Raw genomic sequence first — 19,379 nt, 5'->3', positions numbered from 1 at the left:
TCAACTGAGCATGGACTTTGGGAAATAACGTACACCACAAGCTGTGACTGAATTCACAAGCATAGGTGGAGGACGAGGTTTTGGTATCTGAATGCCTAAAGAAATAAATAAAATCGAGGGCAGAAAATAAGTCCAAGGTATTTTTAAAGCAAGAAAGGAAAGAAAATGGAAGATAAAAAGAATGAACAGAAAAGTCTCAAGTTAATTTTTATGTCAGACTTCTGAATGCCCCAAAGCAAAACAATTCTGTAAGGCCGGGAGCAGTGGCTCAGGACTGTAATCTGAGCACTTTGGGAGGCTGAGGTGGGCAGATCACTTGAGGCCAGAAGTTCAAGACCAGCATGGCCAACATGGTGAAACCCCGTCTCTACTAAAAATACAAAAATTAGCCAGGCATGGTGGCATGGGCCTGTAATCCCAGATACTCGGGAGGCTGAGGAAGGAGAATCGCTTGAACCTGGGAGATAGTGGTTGCAGTGAGCTGAGATCACACCAGTGCACACCAGCCTGGGTGACAGAACAAGACTCCGTCTCCAAAACAAACAAACAAACAAACAAACAAACAAACAACTCACAATTCTGTAATGGCGAGGGAGTAAATAAGTTACCGATAATGCTGGAGAAAGAGGAAGTGAATGGGTCCCCAGCACAGGTTAGAATGAAAAAATCCCTACCAGTGTAAATCAAATGTAAAATCAACAAAAGAGTTCATGTATGTGGTATGCGTGCAGGAAGGAAAGTGATATTTGGGAGCTGGGAGGTGTTACTGAGGGTACCGAGTACATAGAAACAACCCTTTAGTCACTCCCAAAGGTCTGGGATGAGCATGTTTTAACATGTGATACTCTACTAACTTACCTGGACTATGCTGACATGGAAATTCACCTCCCGTTATCCACGGCTCCTCTCCCTGCTCCACTTCCTTCATCTCCACTCCATGATGATGTTTGGCTTGGTGATAATCATACCCTGTTAATGGGAAAAGAAGAAGGACTTGGGCAAGCTGCTTGGCTTCAGAATCTCCAAAGTACCTTCCTTCCTCCCTCCCTCCCTCCCTCCCTCCCTCCCTCCCTCCCTCCCTCCCTCCCTCCCTCCCTCCCTCCCTCCCTCCCTCCCTCCCTCCCTCCCTCCCTCCCTCCCTCCCTCCCTCCCTCCCTCCCTCCCTCTCTCTCTCTCTCTTTCTTTCCCTCTCTGGCCCAGGCTACAATCTACTCGGCTTGCTGCTGCCCGCGCCGCGGACTGCCTGGGACTGCCGGCGCGCGCCACCGCTGCCTGCCTTTTCTCCTTCGGATGCAGGCACGCGTTCGCCATCTTGGCCACGCTGGTCGCCAGATCCTGACGCCGAGTGCTCTGCCCGCCTCAGCCTCCCGAGGTACTGGGACTACAGACGGAGTCTCGCTCACCCAGTGCTCGGTGTTGCCCGGGCTGGAGTGCGGTGGCGTGGTCTGGCCTCGCAGCAGCCTCTACCCCCCGGCCGCCTGCCTTGGCCTGCCAGGGTGGTGGGATTGCAGCCCCTGCCCGGCCACCGCCCCATCTGGAAGGTGGGGAGCGCCTCTGCCCGGCCGCCCCGTCTGGGAGGTGAGGAGCACCTCTGCCCGGCCATCCACCGTCTGGGAAGTGAGGAGCGCCTCTGCCCGGCCGCCCCGTCTGGGAAGTGAGGAGCGCCTCTGCCCGGCCACCCACCGTCTGGGAAGTGAGGAGCGCCTCTGCCCGGCCACCCACCATCTGGGATGTGAGGAGCGCCTCTGCCCGGCCACCCACCGTCTGGGAAGTGAGGAGCGCCTCTGCCCGGCCACCCACCGTCTGGGAAGTGAGGAGCGCCTCTGCCCGGCCACCCACTGTCTGGGAAGTGAGGAGCGCCTCTGCCCGGCCACCCACCGTCTGGGAAGTGAGGAGCGCCTCTGCCCGGCCACCCACCGTCTGGGAAGTGAGGAGCGCCTCTGCCCGGCCACCCACCGTCTGGGAAGTGAGGAGCGCCTCTGCCCGGCCACCCACCGTCTGGGAAGTGAGGAGCGCCTCTGCCCGGCCACCCACCGTCTGGGAAGTGAGGAGCGCCTCTGCCCGGCCACCCACCGTCTGGGAAGTGAGGAGCGCCTCTGCCCGGCCACCCACCGTCTGGGAAGTGAGGAGCGCCTCTGCCCGGCCACCCCGTCTGGGAAGTGAGCAGCGCCTCTGCCCGGCCACCCCGTCCGGGAAGAAGTGAGGAGCGCCTCTGCCCGGCCGCCCCGTCCGGGAAGAAGCGAGGAGCGCCTCTGCCCGGGCGCCCCGTCCGGGAAGAAGTGAGGAGCGCCTCTGCCTGGCCGCCCCGTCTGGGAAGTGAGGAGCGCCTCGGCCCGGCCGCCCCGTCCGGGAAGAAATGAGGAGCGCCTCTGCCCGGGCGCCCCATCCGGGAAGAAGTGAGGAGTGCCTCTGCCCGGCCGCCCGATCCGGGAAGAAGTGAGGAGCGCCTCTGCCCGGCCACCCATCGTCTGGGAAGTGAGGAGCGCCTCTGCCCGGCCACCCACCGTCTGGGAAGTGAGGAGCGCCTCTGCCCGGCCGCCCCGTCTGGGAAGTGAAGAGCGCCTCTGCCCGGCCACCCACCGTCTGGGAAGTGAGGAGCGCCTCTGCCCGGCCACCCACCGTCTGGGAAGTGAGGAGCGCCTCTGCCCGGCCACCCACCGTCTGGGAAGTGAGGAGCGCCTCTGCCCGGCCACCCACTGTCTGGGAAGTGAGGAGCGCCTCTGCCCGGCCGCCCCGTCTGGGAAGTGAGGAGCGCCTCTGCCCGGCCACCCATCGTCTGGGAAGTGAGGAGCGCCTCTGCCCGGCCTCCCATCGTCTGGGAGGTGAGGAGCGCCTCTGCCCGGCCGCCCCGTCCGGGAGGAAGTGAGGAGCACCTCTGCCCGGCCGCCCCGTCCGGGAGGAAGTGAGGAGCGCCTCTGCCCGGCCGCCCCGTCCGGGAGGAAGTGAGGAGCGCCTCTGCCCGGCCGCCCCGTCCGGGAAGAAGTGAGGAGCGCCTCTGCCCGGCCGCCCCGTCCGGGAAGAAGTGAGGAGCGCCTCTGCCCGGCCGCCCCATCTGGGAAGTGAGGAGCGCCTCTGCCCGGCCGCCCCGTCCGGGAAGAAATGAGGAGCGCCTCTGCCCGGGCGCCCCATCCGGGAAGAAGTGAGGAGCGCCTCTGCCCGGCCGCCCCATCCGGGAAGAAGTGAGGAGCGCCTCTGCCCGGCCACCCATCATCTGGGAAGTGAGGAGCGCCTCTGCCCGGCCACCCACCGTCTGGGAAGTGAGGAGCGCCTCTGCCCGGCCGCCCCATCCGGGAAGAAGTGAGGAGCGCCTCTGCCCGGCCGCCCCGTCCGGGAAGAAGTGAGGAGCGCCTCTGCCCGGCCGCCCCGTCCGGGAAGAAGTGAGGAGCGCCTCTGCCCGGCCGCCCCGTCCGGGAAGAAGTGAGGAGCGCCTCTGCCCGGCCGCCCCGTCGGGAAGAAGTGAGGAGCGCCTCTGCCCGGCCGCCCCGTCCGGGAAGAAGTGAGGAGCGCCTCTGCCCGGCCGCCCCGTCCGGGAAGAAGTGAGGAGCGCCTCTGCCCGGCCGCCCCGTCTGGGAGGTGAGGAGCGCCTCTGCCCGGCCGCCCCGTCTGGGAGGTGAGGAGCGCCTCTGCCCGGCCACCCATCGTCTGGGAGGTGAGGAGCGCCTCTGCCCGGCCACCCATCGTCTGGGAGGTGAGGAGCGCCTCTGCCCGGCCACCCATTGTCTGGAAAGTGAGGAGCGCCTCTGCCCGGCTGCCCCATCTGGGAAGTGAGGAGTGCCTCTGCTCGGCCACCCATCGTCTGGGAGGTGAGGAGCGCCTCTGCCCAGCCGCCCATCGTCTGGGAGGTGAGGAGCGCCTCTGCCCGTCCACCCATCGTCTGGGAGGTGAGGAGCGCCTCTGCCTGGCCACCCATCGTCTGGAAAGTGAGGAGCGCCTCTGCCCGGCTGCCCCATCTGGGAAGTGAGGAGTGCCTCTGCTCGGCCACCCATCGTCTGGGAGGTGAGGAGCGCCTCTGCCCGGCCGCCCATCGTCTGGGAAGTGAGGAGCACCTCTGCCCGGCCACCCATCGTCTGGGAAGTGGGGAGCGCCTCTGCCCGACCACCCATCGTCTGGGAAGTGAGGAGCGCCTCTGCCCGGCCACCTATCGTCTGGGAAGAAGTGAGGAGCATCTCTGCCTGGCCGCCCCGTCTGGGAAGTGAGGAGCCCCTCTGCCCAGCCGCCCCGTGTCTGGGTAGAAGTGAGGAGCTCCTCTGCCTGGCCGCTCCGTCTGGGAGGTCTACCACGGAGGCCAGAAGCAATGTGGGGGCTGGACGTGGTGGCTTACGCCTGTGGTCCCGGCACTCTGGGGGGCGAGGCGGGTTGATCACTTCGGGCTAGGAGTTCGAGACTAGTCTGGCCAACTTGGCGAAACATGAAGAATACAACAGACAAACCAACCAACCAACTCAATGACAACAAAACAGGTCTACCCTGGAGTCATACTCTAATTTTTTCTATTTTCCTCCCTTTCTGATCCTTTATCCCACTTTCTTTTTCTTCCTCTTCCTTCTCCCACTTCTTTGTCAAATAGAGGATTGAGTTATTATCACTGATCCATATAAAGTCCCTCTCTCATTTATTTTAACTCCCACCCCCATTTCTATTCCCTGACTTCCCATGTGCAACCTTCCTAATATGTTTGATACGCATCTTTTTGTTTGTATGTATTTTTAGAAAATGTTTATTGTTTTTGTATGCAAAAAAAAATTAAAAAAAAAAAAAAAAAAAAAGAATCTCCAAAGTACAAGATGTTGCCACCTCATAAGCTGCATAACAGAAGTGCTCCATTTTTTACCTTATCAAAGTTAGAACCTTTCAATGAAGAATAATATAAACACTCCAGCTAGTGCCCACAAGGAATTAAATGGTGTCATCACTTATTTCTTCAAACTCAAGGATAAAACCCCATTCAACTGAGAGCATTCAGAAAGCAAGCTGCCCGGGCGCGGTGGCTCACGCTTGTAATCCCAGTACTTTGGGAGGCCGAGGCGGGCGGATCACGAGGTCAGGAGATCGAGACCACTGTGAAACCCCGTCTCTACTAAAAATACAAAAAAAAATTAGCCGGGCGTGGTGGCAGGCGCCTGTAGTCCCAGCTACTCGGAGAGGCTGAGGCAGGAGAATGGCGTGAACCCAGGAGGCAGAGCTTGCAGTGAGCCGAGATCGCGCCACTGCACTCCAGCCTGGGCGACAAAGCGAGACTCCGTCTCAAAAAAAAAAAAAAAAGAAAGCAAGCTATCCTCACCCACAGAAACTAGATGGCTGTAGTTCTCCAACATCACATCCCCGTATGTTATCTTCTCATCAGGGTCCAGTTGCTGCCACTCCTCCTGGGTGAAATCCACAGCCACATCTTTGAATGACACTGGCCCCTGTAATGGCAACATGATCAGAATTGGGAGATATGGAAAAGGGATAGGGGGATAACATTTTACAAAGCTCACTCGTAAAGTTAACCATGAACATTGTATACCTTATGTTACAGATTATGGAAGGGAAATCACATTGGAAATCATATAGGAAACATATATCCTTTGGGGATATATATATATAAAATATATATTACCCCACAAAAATAAAAACCCAAAACACAACTGAGCTCCTATTTTGCAAGTGAACTGAGTTTTGGGGAGATGAAATGAGTGAAACACCATGCCTGCTCTCAGAAAGCGGACAACCTAATAAGGAGACAAACATGTAAACAAACATAAGCATTTTACTCCTTGTCACTTCTTTTAGTCTTCTTTGCTGCCAGGCCCTCCCCTTCTCCTGGACCTCTTCATGTTGGAGCACCCACCACTCAGTTCCTGGTCTTCTTCCTAACTCACTGCTCTGGGGCTCTCACCTAGTTTCAGGTCCTTGTTCTTTTTTTTTTTTTTTTTTTTTTTTTTGAGACGGAGTCTCGCTCTGTCGCCCAGGCTGGAGTTCGGTGGCGCAATCTCGGCTCACTGCAAGCTCCGCCTCCCAGGTTCACGCCATTCTCCTGCCTCAGCCTCTCCGAGTAGCTGGGACTACAGGCGCCCGCCACCACGCCCGGCTAATTTTTTTTTGTATTTTTAGTAGAGACGGGGTTTCACCGTGGTCTCGATCTCCTGACCTTGTGATCCGCCCGCCTCGGCCTCCCAAAGTGCTGGGATTACAAGCGTGAGCCACCGCGCCCGGCCTGGTCCTTGTTCTTTTGGCTCTTGTATTCTCATAGCCAGTGGCCTCTGGCTATCTGCATTGCTGAGTTTTATCTCAAACATCTCAATCTTGGCCAGGCGCGGTGTCTCACGCCTGTAATCCAGCACTTTGGGAGGCCAAGGCGGGCGGATCACGAGGTCAGGAGATCGAGACCATCCTGGCTAACACGGTGAAACCCCGTCTCTACTAAAAATACAAAAAATTAGCCAGGCGTGGTGGCGGGCGCCTGTAGTCCCAGCTACTTGGGAGGCTGAGGCAGGAGAATGACGTGAACCCAGGAGGCGGAGCTTGCAGTGAGCCGAGATTGTGCCACTGCACTCCACCCTGGGCAACGAGAGAGACTCCGACACACACACACAAAAAAAGTGCTCGGGCATGGTGGCTCACGCCTGTAATCCCAACACTTTGGGAGGCTGAGGCAGGCAGATCACCTGAGGTCAGGAGTTCAAGATCAACCTGGTCAACATGGTGAAATCCCATCTCTACTAAAAAAAAAAAAAAAAAAAAAAAAAAAAAAAAAAAAAAAAAAAAAAAAAAAAGTAGTTGTATTATTAAGGTCAACTTAATAATACAAAGATATCAGTTACCCTAAATTACTTTATAAATATGCAATCCCAATAAAAATACCAAAAAGCTTTTTCCTGGAACTAGATAAGCCGACACTACAGTTCATATGAGGTGGAAGAAAATCAAAAACAGCTCAGGGAAAAAAACCATTTGGACATGAATAAAACTGGATCCAGGCCAGGTGCGGTGGCTCATGCCTGTAATCCCAGCACTCTGAAAAGCTGAGGCAGAAGGATTGGTTGAGGTCAGGAGCTTGAGACCAGCCTTGGCAACACAGCAAGACTCTGTCTCTACAAAGAAAAAAATACATATTTTAGAAAAAATAGAGAGACATGAGGACTTCTGCCCTCAGTTGTGATAAACTAACAGGTACTGCATATACCCTCCAACCTGAAACAGCACACACCAAAGAACAACAACAAAATCAAAAACAGAAAGAAAAATAAAACAGAGAACATATATGAAGCAATGGTTTGTTTGTTTTTGTTTTTTTTTTTTTTGAGATGAAGTCTCGCTCTTGTCTTCCAGGCTGGAGTGCAATGGCACAATCTTGGCTCACTGCAACCTCTGTCTCCCGAGTTCCAGCGATTCTCCTGCCTCAGCCTCCCAAGTAGCTGGGATTACAGGCATGCACCAGCATGCCCGGCCAATTTTTGTATTTTTAGTAGAGACGGGGTTTCACCATGTTGGCCAGGCTGGTCTTGAACTCCTGACCTTGTGATCCACCCACCTTGGCCTCTCAAAGTGCTGTGATTACAGGTATGAGACAGCATGCCCGGGCTGAAGCAATGGTTTTCAAGGCACTGATTATCAGGCAGTAGAGTTATCTATGAGTGATGGGAAATAAACAAGGTGAACCAATCAACTTCTGCCTTGAGTGATTCCAGGCCACGGGCAGGGAAGACGAACAGAGGCAGATGTGAGGAGAAAGAGCTGCAAGACGGGAAAATGGGCAGGAAATTACAACTCATAAGGAGAACAATCAGTCCATCAAAACTGGCCCAGAATTGACACAGAGTTTACAACCCGCACAGAGCACTGAGAGAGTTCACCATTCTATTCCAAATGTTCAAAAAAATTGAGACAGGCAAGATGTAAAAAAGACCCACGCTAACCTTCTACAGATAGAAACTACAATATCTGAGATGAAAATTATACTGGACAAGATGAACAGCATCGTGGAAAAAAGAGATTAGTGAATATAAGGACAGCAACAGAAGTTACATAAAATGAAACAGAGAAAAAAGAATTAAAAGCAAACAAAGAGCAACAGTGTGTTGTGGGAAAATTTCAAGTGGCCTAATATACAGGCAACAAGAATCAATGGAGGGGAGGTGGTGAGTATTTGAAGAAATAATGATAAAAATGTTCCTCAAGTGATGACACCATAAACCCAAGATCCAAGAAGTTCAATGATCCCCAAAACAGCAACATGAAAAAAATGATACCATGACATATTGCAATCAAATTGTCCAAAACTAGTGATAAAAAGTTTAAAATAATAAGGGGGGAAAGAAAAAAAGACATGTTATATATAGGGGAACAAAGATGAGTATGAGATCAGATTTCTCTTAGAAAAAAAATGTAAACAGGAAGACAACAGAGAAACATATTTAAAGCACTGTGGAGAAAAATCCAGCAAAAACACCTTTAAAAGCAAGGACAGAATGAAGACATTTGCAGACATATAATAATTCATCATCAACTAGAAGAAATGTTAAAGAAAGTCCTTCAAGCAGAAGTAAAATGACAGAAAATAAAAATTTAGATTTACATAAAGGAATGAAGAGTACCAGAAATGGTAACTGTGTATTTTCTCTCATTACTTAAATCTCTTTAAAAGATAACTGGGCCAGGTGTGGTGGCTCACACCTGTAATCCCAGCACTTTGGGAGGCTGAGGCAGACAGGTGACCTGAGGTCAGGAGTTCGAGACTAGCCTGGCCAACGTGTCGAAACCTCGTCTCTACTAAAAATACACAAATTAGCCAGGTGTGGTGGTGGGTGTGTGTAAGCCCAGCTACCCGGGAGGCTGAGGCAGGAGAATCACTTGAACCCGGGAGGCAGAGGTTGCAGTGAACCGAGATCGCACTCCTGCACTCCAGCCTGGGGGACAGAGTGAGACTCCGTCTCAAAATAAATAAATAAAAAAAAATAAAAGATAACTGTTTAATTAACAACAATGTAATAGATAGTGTGTATCTGTAAAAATAAAATGAACAACAGTGTAAAGACCAAGAGGAGAGAAATGGAAGTATCCTATTGTAAGCTTCTCTTACTCTAAGAAAAATGGATCTTACTTAAGAATAAACTGTGATAATTAAAGTTGCATACTATAAATTCTAACTCACTAAAATAACAGAACAGTGTGATAGCTAAAAACCCAACAAAAGATATAAAGTAGAATCATAAAAAATTCTCAACTAATCAAAAGGAAGACAAAGACGTTTTAAAAAGAAACAAAGAAGATGAGACTAAAAGAAAGCAGACAACGGACTATAATCTAACTAGTTTTATCAATAATCACATTACATGTAAACGGTCTATACATCCCCAATTAGGAGACAGAAACAGACTGATGAAAACAAGCAAGATCCAAATCTTGCTGCCTACAAGAAAGAATACTTTAGATATAAAGATGCAAATAGGTTAAAAGTAAAAGGATGGAATAAGATATACCATGCATGCATTACTCAAAAGAATGCTACATAAATAACAAAGTACATTTCATAGCCTGGAATATTAGCAGGGATAAGGAAGGCCATTTTACAAAGTGATTAATTAATCAACAGGACATAATAACCTTGAACATTTATGTATCTAATATAACACATAAAGCAAAAAGTGGTAAAACTGCAAAGAGAAACAGAACCACAATTGCAGCAGATTTCAATCCCCTCTCCCCCACAATTGATACAAGTAGGCACACAATCAACAAGGATATAGTACACCTGAACAACACAACCAACCAACCTGATCTCATTAACATTTGTCAAACACTCCACCCAACCAGAGCAGAACAAGCCATCTTCTCAAGCATGCGCAGAAGTTTCCCAAGACAGATCCTATTCTGAGCCATAAATTTAAGAGGTTCCATGTAGTGCTCCAGACAAAAATTCACAGTCTAAATCTAATCATGAAGAAAGATCAGGGAAACCTAAATTTAAAGACTTCTATAAAATCACTGGCCTGTATTCTTCAAATATTATAATTGCACTGAGGAACAAATCCATATTAAACAGACTTAAAACGATTGAAAACTAAAAGCAATTAACAGTCCTAGACTGAATCTTCTACCAAAAATTAAAAATTGCTATAAGGGAAATTATCGGGAAATTGGCAAAACTGGAAAATTAACTATAGATAAAAGTATTAAATAAATGATAAATTTCCTGAATTCAATTACTGTGCTATGGATATTTAACAGAATGTTCTTGATTTTATGAGATATAATCTAAAACTTTATAGGGTAAAGAGGCATGACATACCCACTCTCAAATAGTTCAGAAAAAAAAAATATAAATATATATACACACATATGTATATATGCATATAAATGATTAATGTGGGAAAATGTTAAGAATGAAGTATCTGAACAAAAGGAAGTATCTGGGATTTCTTTGTAAAATCCTTGCAATTTTTCTGAAAATTTGAAATGATTTCAAAATAAAATGCTGAATAGAAAATAATGCTATCAAATATATATTCTATGTATATATTAGCTATCAAATATATCAAATATATTTCAAAAGGGCTCAGAAACCAACTCAAAGGGATTCCATCTGGCCAAAGACGGAACCACTTAATTTTCAAAAAGAATCATAACTTCTATGTACGGAAATATTTATTATGTGTTTAAGAGGTTCCATGTAGTGCTCCAGACAAAAATTCACAGTCTAAATCTGTGAGCTCATAATGGTAACAAAACAAAAAAACCTTCCTGCTTAAAAGCCCACTCAATATTTTAGAAACTGTCTTTCCTGCATGAATTACATAACCAAATGGAGAATAGAAATTTATCTTTAGGAAAGTATTCTAGGCCAGCCGTGGTGGCTCAAGCCTATAATCCCAACACTGGGAGGTCAAAGAAGAGGATCACTTGAGCCCAGTTCAAGACCAGCCTGGGCAACACAGCGAAACCTGTCTCTACTAGAAATTAAAAAATTAGCTGGGCATTGTGGCATATGACTACAGTCCCAGCTACTTGGGAGGCTGAAGTGGGAGGATCACTTGAGCACAGGAATTTGAGGCTGCAGTGAGCCATAAATGTGCCAGCCTGGGCGACAGAGTGAGACTCTGTCTCCAAAAAAAACAAAAGAAAAGAAAGGTATTTTGGCTAGTAAATAAAGAAGAAATGATAAAATTAGCAGAATACCATTTTGCCTCCCCTAATGAACTAGTAAATCACAGCAATAATCAACAGTCAATAGTTCTTAACTTCACAAAAACAAAGAAGGTAACAGGTGCCTCCAGAAGTAGACAAATGCCACGTACGGTATAGTTGTGTGAAAAGAATTGAACATAAACCTGATTAGACTTCCAGATCAAACCACCAATTTTACAAGGCATACAAGACATTTTTTAAAAATGTGCTAAAGGTGAAACAAGGGTAACACAATCCAAACTGAGGATAACCAACCCAGTTTCTTCAAAACAATGAGCACGCAAGAGACATACTATGGGAACTACTAAAAGATTTAACCCAACTGCCACATGTATTAAGACAGTATTATATGTTATTCCTAGCCCCTTTTAAAAAAGATTCCTTATTGGCCAGGTGTGGTGGCTTACATCTGTAATCCTAGCACTTTGGGAGGCCAAAGTGAAAGGATTCCTTGAGGCTGGGAGTTTGAGACCAGCCTGAGCAATACAGTGAGAATACATCTCTAGGCCGGGAGCAGTGGCTCACACCTGTAATCCTAGCACTTTGGGAGGCCGAGGCACGCAGATTGTCTGAGCTCAGGAGTTCGAGACCAGCCTGCATGACATGGTGAAAGCCAGTCTCTACTACAACACAAAAAAAATTAGCCAGGTATGGCAGCGTGCACCTGTAGTCCCAGCTACGCAGGAGGCTGAGGCAGGAGGATCATGTGAGCCCAGGAGATTGAGGCTGCAGTGAGTTGTGATCATGTCTACACTCCAACCTGGATGACAGAGCAAGACCCTATCTCAAAAAAAGAAGAAAAGAAAAAGAAAAAACAGACTTCACCATTTAAAGACAAACAGAAATACTTACAGATGACTCTTTTTAAAAGCCAAGAAAAGAGAGACTCCATGGAGAAAATATCAGTTTGGAAGTAACAGATGTCAAAGGCAGACAAAGGTTCCTGTGAGGAAGGGGCTAGGAAATGCCCGCTGGATTTGACTGCAATTAAATCACTGGTAATCTTTACTGACTGACTCAGCAAAGTGAAAAGGACAAAACTAAAACACTGAGAACTGAAATGAGAAACACAAATGAGGAAATCTTCACGAGAGTAACTGTTTGTATTGTTTGCTGTGCAACCCAAACAAAAAGACGAACAAATATCTGAAGGATGATCACGTCATTCATTCCCCCCATGATCTAGGACTCAACAGTAAAAATAGAATTCTGTCTACTTGGATCACGATATTTCCGTCCCCGGAAAAATTATATGCACCAAGTTCTCCTTGGGCAGCAGGCCCTCTGCTTACATAAGCACCAAGAATAAGCCATACGTTACAGTAATTTAATGGTTGTTATTAGGAAAGCTATCCACAATTATATCAACTTGAATGAAGAAATTTTTCCAAGTCCTAGAAAATCTTTTAAATCCATTTTTAAGATTTTTTAAGATTGTTACTTTAATCCACCAAGTAACAAAATTGGTTTCTCCTTATAATCAATGCAAACGACGTCATGGATGGTGATATGGTTTCGGTTTGTGTGGCCGCCCAAATCTCGTATTCAATTGTAATCCCCAATGTTGGAGGTGGGGCCTGGTGGGAGGTGATTGGATCATGGGGGCAGTTTCCCCTTTGGTGCTGATACTGAGTGAGTTATCACAAGATGTGGTTGTTTAAAAGTGTGTAGCGCCTCCCCCTCCCTCTTCCTCCTGCTCTGGTGATGAAGATGTACCCGCTTTTCCTCCGCCTTCCACCATGACTGTAAGTTTCCTGAGGCCTCCCCAGCCATGCTTCCCATTATAGAGCCTGCAGGCATGAGCCACTTAAACCTCTTTTTCTTTATAAATTACCTAGTCTTGGTTATTTCTCTATAGCAGTGTGAAAATGGACTAATACAAGATGGCATTTTCCTTTTGTGATGACTGCCAAGAGTATCAGTCCTAGGTGCGGCTCAATTTCAACAGCCTTAAAATATACTACCCACACATACAAGTTTCACAAATCATTTTTTGTGCTGATCTGCCACACTAACCATATTTTACAGGATAATGTCTATTTCCACATTCCCATTTTAAAGTATGAATCCTGGCTGGGCACGGTGGCTCATGCCTGTAATCCCAGAACTTTGGGAGGCTGAGGCGGGAGGATCACCTGAGGTCAGGAGTTTGAGACCAGCCTGGCCAACATGGTGAAACCCTGTCTCTTCTAAAAATGCAAAAAAATTAGCTGGGCATGGTGGCGCATGCCTGTAATCCCAGCTACTCGGGAGGCTGAGACAGGAGAATCGCTTGAACCCAGGAGGTGGAGGTTGCAGTGAAGCAAGATCATGCCACTGCACTGCAGCCTGGGCAATAGAGCAAGACTCCATCTCAAAAAAAAAAAAAAAAGAAAAAAAAAGTATGAATCCTTATAAACCTCTTAAAATGCATCATAAAATAAAGTGGAGGAACATATACACAAGTAGGAAAACTCACCTGCGATGTGTTCATTTTTCTGCTGCTCTTGGAAATGTGCAGAGACTGTGGCTGGTAGACCTAGAGGGGAGAAGCAGGTCATTTAAGTCATGAGTGCTCCGGCCTGCAAAGGCAGGAATCTCCTGCATAAGAACCACAAAAGAAAGCTCAATAGATTAACATCCTGTGAACACTCAACCTGCAAACACTCAGAAGGGTCTAAAAGAGTGATACAGGGTTTCGCCACATTGGCCAGGCTGGTCTCGAATTCTGGCCTCAAGTGATCCACCTGCCTCGGGCCAATATGGCGAAACCCCGTCTCTACTTAAAAATAACAAAAAAAATTAGCCAGGTGTAGTGTCACATGCCTGTAGTCCCAGCTACTCAGGAGGCTGCGGCACAAGAATCATTTGAACCTGGGAGGTGGAGGTTGCAGTGAGCCGAGACCACGCTGCTGCATTCCAGACTGGGTGAGAGACACTGTCTCAAAAAAAAAAAAAAAAAAAAAAAAAAAAAAAAAAAAAAAAGTGATAGGGGAAGCACGCACTTGTAACTTTGTAACTCTAAGATAATCAGGTAGTAATCAGATGAGTTAGACTCTCATGGGTAACATGGTCTGCCATCAAATACAACATGCAAAAAGAAAAAAAATTCCCATTATACGGCTCATGTTTTTTGAGGTTGGTGTGCTGAGACAGGGTCTCAATCTGCCACCCAGGCTGGAGTGCAGTGGTGTATTCACGGCTCACTGCGGCCTCGACTTCCTGGGCTCCATGGATCCTCCACCTCAGCTTCCTGAGTAATTGGGACCACAGGTGCATCCCAGCATGCCTGGCTACTTTTGTATTTTTTGTAGAGTCAGGGTCTCCCTATGTTGCCTAGGCTGGTCTCTAACTCCTGGTCTCAAGGGATACTCTTGCTCTAGGCCCGCAAAGTGCTGGGATTACAGGTGTGAACCACTGCATCCGGCCCGCATTTTCTTATTGTTTCTTTAAACCGCTTAAAAATCAAAGAAGCCATAGGAATGTGAGCTCTCAGAAATGAAATGAATGTGTATAAAATATGGCTTTCTTTCCAAATTATCTAACTGAACTTGGTTACTGCTGCCCCTAATAATTTTCTATTAAGAAAACTAGGATACGGGAGAAAGAACACGGGCCTGGGAGATAAGACCCCTGAGTTCTACTATGAGTAATTCTACCCACAAAATCGGTGACCTGCTCAAGTCACCCACCTGCTAAGGCCCAGTCTCTTCCCCTAACAACTGAGGCAGCAGGAGAGAATCCCTGCAGACTGTTCCTGCATTACTACTATTCTCCAGGGCAGCTCTAAGGGAGGAATCAGCAGACGCTTAAATGAGAGAACAGAGGTGCTGACGGACGTTTTGAGGCGGTCGAAATCAGGAGCACGGAGAGGAGGAGGAAGGGCTGTTAGGGGTTAGGGGGGAGTGGAGACGACGTCCGCAGCTGAGGCTGGTGACACCCTCCATGCCCCCGTAAGCCTCGTCCTCCCAGATCTTCCCATGCAGCGGCTGTTCGGTGCAGCCGGACCCTGCCCTCAAACCCAACACACGCCTCTCCTGCAAACGATCGGGACCCTCCCCTTGCCCCACACTCTAAGGTCCCCAGCACACGGTGACTTCACCCAGGCCCTTCTCGCTCTGGGCCCGAAAATCCAAGACCTACCCTCCTGGGGCTCCGCAGCCTCTACCCCACGGCTCCCGAGAGGCCGGGGCGGGGTTGCTGTCGCTGGCGCGCGTCTGCTCACGAGGTCCCCTCCTGTCCACCTCACCAAGGCTGTTCTGCTCCCGAGGGACCCGGGCCGGGCCTACGGGGCAAATCCAGGCGGGTGTCCTTCTGGGGGCCCAGATCCGCCTCCCTGGGGCTCATCATACAGCGACTACCTGGTCCAGGACGCCAAGGACACATACGGGCCAGGCCCGGGTCCCGCCGCCCCTTCGCCGCCGCCGCCGCCACCTCAGCCAACTCCCGCCCGGCCCCTCTGGCCGCAGCGCCGCCGACTCCGGGGCTCACGCTCCGGGGTCCCCGCTCGAGCCTCCACCCGGCCCGCGCGAACCCTGGCCTGCACAGCTCCGCGCCCGCCTAGGTGCTGGCCCGGGCGGTCAGCGTCCAGCCCCGCAGGCTCCGCCATGCTCGTCCACTGGAGGCCAAAGCCTGGGAACTAGAGCAAGCGGCGACCTGAGGACGCACAGGAAGCGGGGGGCAGTGAGGCGGCGGGGCGCATGCGCGAACACGCACGCAGGGAGAGGTGCACACGCGCAGAAGTGCACCGGAAGTCCGCCTCTCAGGGCCCACTGCTTGTCCCTGGACAAGTAGTGGACTCTATTTCCCATGAGCCTATGCGCCCCCCAAGTTTAGGGGCCGTTTTAAATGTCTCTACCCCGACTAGAGGTTAAGAAACTCCAGCTTTTGGCCGGGCGCGGTGGCTCACGCTTGTAATCCCAGCACTTCGGGAGGCCGAGGCGGGCGGATCACGAGGTCAGGAGATCGAGACCACGGTGAAACCCCGTCTCTACTAAAAGTACAAAAAAATTAGCCGGGCGTGGTGGCGGGCGCCTGTAGTCCCAGCTACTCGGAAAGCCTGAGGCAGGAGAATGGTGTGAACCCGGGAGGCGGAGCTTGCTTGCAGCGAGCCGAGATCGCGCCACTGCACTCCAGCCTGGTAGACAGAGACAGACTCCGAATCAAAAAAAAAAAAAAAGAAACTCCAGCTTTTTTTCCCCTGGCTGGCAGCGCGGAGGCCGCACGATGCCTGGAGTTACTGTAAAAGACGTGAACCAGCAGGAGTTCGTCAGAGCTCTGGCAGCCTTCTTCAAAAAGTCCAGGAAGCTGAAAGTCCCCGAATGGGTGGACACCGTCAAGCTGGCCAAGCACAAAGAGCTTGCTCCCTACGGTAAGAACTGGTTCTACACGCGAGCTGCTTCCACAGCGCGGCACCTGTACCTCCGGGGTGGCGCTGGGGTTGGCTCCATGACCAAGATCTATGGGGGACGTCAGAGAAACGGCGTCATGCCCAGCCACTTCAGCCGAGGCTCCAAGAGTGTGGCCCGCCGGGTCCTCCAAGCCCTGGAGGGGCTGAAAATGGTGGAAAAGGACCAAGATGGGGGCCGCAAACTGACACCTCAGAGACAGAGAGATCTGGACAGAATCACCGGACAGGTGGCAGCTGCCAACAAGAAGCATTAGAACAAACCATGCTGGGTTAATAAATTTCCTCATTCTTAAAAAAAAAAAAAAAAGAAACTCCAGGCTATGAGCTTTGGCAGCCCTGAACACCGGACTGAACTTCACGTTTGTCTTTACTCCCTTTTAAGGTCAAGTCCAGGGCTGCGTGACTGGGTCCTGGAGCCCCAGTCCTCTGGGTTAGAACCGAGTTTCCCATAAGGAGCAGGAAAGGAAAGGGTGTCTCATGGTCACTGCGCTGAAATGCTAAGAGAAGTTTCACTCGACTACTAGGACGGGATAAATGTCCAGCGATGCTTTCCAAGGAAGAAAAAGAACAAAGAATTTGTAGCCGGGCGCGGTGGCTCACACCTGTAATCCCAGCACTTTGGGAGGCCGAGGTGGGCGGATCGCGAGGTCAAGAGATAGAGACCATCCTGGCTGACATGGTGAAACCCCGTCTCTACTAAAAATACAAAAATTAGCTGGGCGTGGTGGTGTGTGCCTGTAATCCCAGCTACTTGGGAGGCTGAGGCAGATAGAATCACTTGAACCTGGGAGGCGAAGGTTGCAGTGAGCCGAGATCGCGCCACTGCACTCCAGTCTGGCGACCGAGTGAGACTCTGTAGCTTTTCTAGATCACACAGCGAATGCCTGAAAACTGTAGAGAAATCAGGAAATACACACACAAATCGAACGAAGAAAAGAGATACCTGTGATCTTACCTTCCCCAGGAGGATTATATTTAGGGTTAGGTTATGTTGGCCAAAAAGAGTCAAAGGCTGTAAAGAGTTTTATTCTGGGCCTCCTATTTGAGTGACCATGGCTGGTGACACAGTCTCGGGGGTCCTGAGAACGTGAGCCCAAAGTGGTTGGGTTACTGCTTGGTTTTATACATCTTAGGGAGAAAGCAGTTACAGGCAAAGACATAAATCAATACATGGGAGGTATATGTTGGGTCAGCCAGGAAAAGCTTTCAGGTCACTAGTAGATTCAAAGATTGGCAGTTGGTTCAGAGTTAAGGGTTGGCTGAACAGTTGGAAGACTACACAAAGAAATGGGCCATTGTGGTGGCTCATGCCTGTAATCCCAGCATTCTGGGAGGGTCAGCTGGGAGGATCCCTTGAGGCCAGGAGTTCAAGGACAGCCTGGGCAACACAGTGAGACCCCCACCTCTACAAAAAAAAAAATTATCCAGGCGTGGTGGTGCACGCCTGTAGTCTCCGCTACTCAGGAGGCTGAGATGGGAAGATCGCTTGAGCCTGCGAAGTTGAGGCTACATGAGCCATGATGGTGCCCTTCACTCCAGCTTGGGCAACAGAGAAGAAAAGAGAGAAAGAGAGAGAGAAAAAAAAAGAGGAAGGAAAAGAAAGAGGGAGGGAAAGAAAAGAAAGAAAAGAAAAGGTTGAGTTAAGATAAGGGGGATTGTGGAAACCAAGGTTCTTGTTATGTAGGTGAAGCCTCAGAACAGGCTTCAGAGAGAATAGATGATAAATATCTCTTATTGGATCTTAAAAGGTGTCAGACTCTCCGGAAAAGACCTGGAGTCTTTTCTGTAAGGGAAGGAGATTCTCTACAGAATGCAAATTTCCCCCAAAGAGATGGCTTTGCAGGACTATTTTAAAGTGTGTTAAAGAAAATATATTATGGGGTAAAATACTATGATTTCCTTCAGAGACTGCTATCTGTCATGTGATGCTATATCAGAGTCTGGTTGGAGTTGGGTATCTTACTGATACAAAGAGCCTGTTTTGTCAGTCTTATGATCTCTATTCTAATGTTAATGTTGGTCAGCTGTGCCTAAACTCTGAAGGGAGGAGAGTTATGACAAGGCATGTCCGACCCCCTCCTTCCCATCATGACCTGAATTAGTTTTTCATGTTTATTTTGGATCCTGTTGGCCAACAGGGGAGTCCATTCAGTCAGTTGTGGGGGCTTAGAATTTTATTTTTGGATTACAATTAAAATGTAAATTTTCAAAAATGGGATGATAAGGACAATGATTCATCACAATTTTTTGGTGAAATCTAACAGTGTTCTTGCCCAGTTGTTTCATAAAAACTGGTAAGGAAAAGACTAAAAATAAATTCTTCTGAGGCCAGGCGCAGTGGCTCACGCCTGTAATCCCAGCACTGTGGGAGGCCAAGGCAGGCAGATCATGAGGTCAGGAGATCAAGACCATCCTGGCCAACATGGTGAAACCCTGTCTCTGCTAAAACACAAAAAATTAGCTGGGTGTGGTGGTGCGTGCCTGTAGTCCCAGCTACTTGGGAGGCTGAGGCAGGGGAATCACTTGAACCCGGGAGGCGGAGATTGCAGTGAGCCGAGATCATGCCACTGTACTCCAGCCTGGCAACAGAGCAAGATTCCATCTCAAAATAAATAAATAGATAAATAAATAAATTCTTCTGTTAACCTAGAATATTCTCTCCACAAATTCAGAAAATAAAGAAAATAATTTTATTATTGAATAAGCATTAAACCAGACTGTGATGTCCATCACAGGTGATCCATTAATGAGATACAAAGAGAAATAAAGCCTCCTTTTTTTTTTTTTGAGACAGAGTCTTGCTCTGTTGCCCAGGCTGGAG

At 49.1% G+C, this 19,379-nt stretch overlaps 2 protein-coding genes across 2 annotated transcripts in view; one reads left to right on the top strand and one right to left on the bottom strand.

The window, feature by feature from the left end:
• Positions 1 to 15,426, bottom strand: part of LOC129489757 (zinc finger protein 569-like) — a 39,865-nt gene extending 24,439 nt beyond the window's left edge. Inside the window, exons 1-4 of the mRNA XM_055292835.2 lie at positions 15,292 to 15,426; positions 13,628 to 13,687; positions 5,170 to 5,408; positions 342 to 457 (exon numbers count right to left, since the gene is read on the bottom strand). Of these exons, the coding sequence (XP_055148810.1) occupies positions 342 to 457; positions 5,170 to 5,408; positions 13,628 to 13,642 (370 nt within the window). The 5' untranslated portion in view covers positions 13,643 to 13,687; positions 15,292 to 15,426. The remainder of the gene's footprint in view (positions 1 to 341; positions 458 to 5,169; positions 5,409 to 13,627; positions 13,688 to 15,291) is intronic.
• Positions 15,427 to 15,956: 530 nt separating this feature from the next.
• LOC129489756 (small ribosomal subunit protein eS19-like) lies at positions 15,957 to 16,869 on the top strand. Its single transcript, XM_055292834.2, has one exon. It carries the CDS (start codon positions 16,375 to 16,377, stop codon positions 16,810 to 16,812), a length of 438 nt encoding a protein of 145 aa, XP_055148809.1. The 5' UTR covers positions 15,957 to 16,374; the 3' UTR covers positions 16,813 to 16,869.
• Positions 16,870 to 19,379: the final 2,510 nt, after the last annotated feature.

This window comes from Symphalangus syndactylus, chromosome 9, assembly GCF_028878055.3.
Source record: "Symphalangus syndactylus isolate Jambi chromosome 9, NHGRI_mSymSyn1-v2.1_pri, whole genome shotgun sequence".
NCBI classification, from domain to species: domain Eukaryota; kingdom Metazoa; phylum Chordata; class Mammalia; order Primates; family Hylobatidae; genus Symphalangus; species Symphalangus syndactylus.
The sequence above is the reverse complement of the archived record's forward strand: the minus strand, read 5'-3'. Positions and strand labels throughout refer to the sequence as shown.

Coding starts and splice junctions, on each gene's coding strand:
- LOC129489756 (XM_055292834.2), top strand. CDS start 16,375: ATGCCTGGAGTTACTGTAAAAGACGTGAACCAGCAGGAGTTCGTCAGA.